The following is a 3051-nucleotide window of genomic DNA, read 5'->3' as shown; positions in this document are numbered from 1 at the left end:
ATAAGTTTCAATATGTTCACATGAGCGAAAGATACCTAGCACTCTTTCCGTTGCAATTTAGATGCTGTAATTTGACTCGATACAGAGTTTAAGATAAAAGAGGGAGACTTTTGTGTGGTCCTAAACGCTTAAGGGGTAAAAGCTTTGTGTGGCTATGACATTTGTGTGGTTATAAAAGTTTCTCATTAAGGGTAAAATAAAAAGTTTAAAGTTGAATTATTTTCAATTATAAAAATGTATCATTATTTTTTGAACGGACTAATAAGCAAAGTGTGTCATCTAAATTGAAACGAAGAGAGTATTACTTTTTGTAATATAAATTACTATATATTTATAATCATTACACATTATATTTATATATAGCAATAAATAACTTTTAATATCTTATACGCACATATATTTGTTATACATTAAAGTTTATTTAGTTATCCATTTAAAAAAGTTTATTAAATTTTATTATTACTTTAATTTAAAAATAAAAGAATGTGTATTATGTGTTCTACGCTTGTGACCGAACATGACACATGAAATTAACTTAAAATTATGTTATAGCAAAACAAACAAATTTATGTAATTACCACTATCTAAATAACATAATCTTCAAGAAAAAAAAATCAAGGGTATACCCGATATTTCCCTCGAAAAGTACCCTTCACGTGACACACTCGATTAACTCTATCCGAAGTTGCCAAACGGCGAAATGTTAAAAGATCAAGCAAACGAAAAAAGAAAAACCAACTCCGTCCTTGTCACGTTGATCTTATCCCATTGTGCTAATAGATCCATTGTCCATCTCATCCCAGATCTAGATCAACGATACAGAATCAATCTCATCCCAGAAAGGTTATTCGATATTTCACGCTAAATCCCTCAATAAATAAGAGACCTTTCCGTAGCGTCCTTACACCTCACTCACTCTATCTAAGCATACGGTTTTCCCATACTTTAACCTACGCCATGAGCATACTTGACAAGCTCTGGGACGACACCGTCGCCGGTCCCCGTCCCGATACTGGCCTTGGCAAACTCCGAAAGTCCTCTACCTTTAACTTGGGCTCAAGTTCCGGCAAGGGTACGTACGCCTTTGTTGCTATCTTCCGCCGGTTCCTCCATCATCAACAATATATAACGAATTAACAACTGTTATATATAAAACGTATTGCAAAAACTAGTTTAATTAGATTGTCCCGCATTATTACGAATTTCTCAATGTTTACGTTCTAAGAATTAAGTACCTGTATATGCTGATGATTAACTTTTAGTTAATCTATAGTTTTTCTTTTTGTTGATTAAGTCCTTCGATCGTATCAGGTACTTTGATCGAAATTTTCAGTACGTTTTTTTTTTGGATGATATAATATTGGAATCTAATGAAATTTGAGTTGCAGAATCAGAAGGAAGTCAAGAGATGGCTAGGGTGACAAAACGTATAATGATAGTAAAGCCTCCAGGGAATCTGAGTAAAGACTCTCCTCCAGTTTCACCTGCCAGTGCTAGTGCCGGTTCCACTCCTCCGGTATCTCCCTTTGCTGGTATGCCTTAATTTCAGTGCTTGTTTATAGCCGGGCTCAATGAGTATGGAAGATATATATTTCAACGTAGTAGTACAGTAGTACGTCTTTTGTTAACCGAAAATATCCTCCAATAAAGGCGGACTATCACAGATCTAGAGGGCGTACTATTGTTGGGGTAGTTTTGTAAATTCAAATCTGTGAAGATGGTAGGAGGCCGATTATGTAATTTAATAATAATGTCAAATTTTCTAACGGATAATGTAAGGCAAAAATGTATAGGTGGATACAATTTAGAAGGTGATATTTTTGTCTACATCCACTAAAAGACATTTGACACTTTCCACGAGTACGGTACACGTACTGCGCATGGCAGGGCGGATGTAGAGCAATGGCACCGGCTTCAACTGTAACAAAATTCATAATTTTTGACGCGCAGTATAAATTTATGTGTAAATATTCATTAAAATTACAACAAATGATTGGTCTGAACTCATAAATTTATAAATATAATGTGTTCAATACTAAGAGTCTTAAAGGTTGAACCCATAAAATTTAAATGTTGGATCCGTGTATGCTCATGGCTGGTTAGACCATAATGGATCAACCAACTGGTCCTTCATGTACTAGTAGTTTGGACTAGCGCCTTTAGTTAGACCTGTGCGAGGTTTCTTCTATTACCCGTAATTGAAGCTTAACGGCGTAAAATGTCCTTATTGAAACGCAAATTAGTATTTGGAACAAGTTTGGACGAAATTATTAATTAATTAATGTCTGTTGGGTGTAATGTACAACAATTTGTTACATGTAAAAGTAGTATAGGGATCAGACTGAATATGTATATAAATATGTACTGCAGGTGGGGGAGGAAAGGAGGCATTTCGATTCCGCAGGCGATCAGGGCCATTTGCATACGAGAATGCTAGTGGGATTGGACCCAGAAGCCCTCCTCCTCCTTACGACCTATGAGATATGAATTGAGGCTCAACATGCATGTTCCAGCTGCTTAATTGACTGTATGTTCTGTGTCCGAGTTGTTGTTACGCGCGCTTGTCGTTGCTCTGTTTTTGTAAATATTGTTAGTGTTTTGATGTAGCGGAGAGGGGATTCAAGAGTGGTGGCTGGGTTGAGTACTACTCCTAGTTCTAAGTGATGTACTTCCTCTGTTTGTCAAGGATCTCCTTTTGTAACCGGTTTTCAAGAGACCTAGCTCCATTTGAGTTCAAATTTGGCAAATGATAACCTAACTGTCTTTCCCCTTTCTCATTGGGAATATAATTTCTTTACCTCTTTCTGATTACCCTCAAAATCACACAACAATTGAATTTATAAGTAGTTTTAAGGAAACGCGATTTCATTTGATAATGAACGACAAATCATATTGCAATTGAAATAAGTAGTGAAAAAGTAAATGCTAACCACACAAGTTGAACAGTCTTAGCATTGGAAGGTTTGCCACCCTCCAGCCAAAAATGCTTTTATTGATATCAGAACAGAAGCAGCAAGAGAGTAACAAGAACTTGACGAGAATAATAATATA

At 35.9% G+C, this 3051-nt stretch overlaps 1 protein-coding gene across 1 annotated transcript; it reads left to right on the top strand.

Annotated features, from left to right (window-relative positions):
* Positions 1-812: 812 nt before the first annotated feature.
* On the top strand, positions 813-2772 carry LOC107784032 (dormancy-associated protein homolog 3). The gene is made up of 3 exons (XM_016605090.2): positions 813-1072; positions 1389-1532; positions 2371-2772. The coding sequence occupies exons 1-3, from the start codon at positions 958-960 to the stop codon at positions 2478-2480; spliced, it is 369 nt and encodes a 122-aa protein (XP_016460576.1). The 5' UTR covers positions 813-957; the 3' UTR covers positions 2481-2772.
* The last annotated feature ends 279 nt before the right edge of the window (positions 2773-3051 follow it).

This window comes from Nicotiana tabacum, chromosome 15, assembly GCF_000715075.1.
Source record: "Nicotiana tabacum cultivar K326 chromosome 15, ASM71507v2, whole genome shotgun sequence".
Taxonomy (NCBI): Eukaryota; Viridiplantae; Streptophyta; class Magnoliopsida; order Solanales; family Solanaceae; genus Nicotiana; species Nicotiana tabacum.
The sequence above is the reverse complement of the archived record's forward strand: the minus strand, read 5'-3'. Positions and strand labels throughout refer to the sequence as shown.

Excerpts from the sequence above, each read along its gene's own strand:
- LOC107784032 (XM_016605090.2), top strand. The coding sequence starts at position 958 with ATGAGCATACTTGACAAGCTCTGGGACGACACCGTCGCCGGTCCCCGT. Across the intron at positions 1,073-1,388 it reads GGGCTCAAGTTCCGGCAAGG|AATCAGAAGGAAGTCAAGAG; the intron begins GTACGTACGCCT and ends TTTGAGTTGCAG. Across the intron at positions 1,533-2,370 it reads TCCGGTATCTCCCTTTGCTG|GTGGGGGAGGAAAGGAGGCA; the intron begins GTATGCCTTAAT and ends TATGTACTGCAG.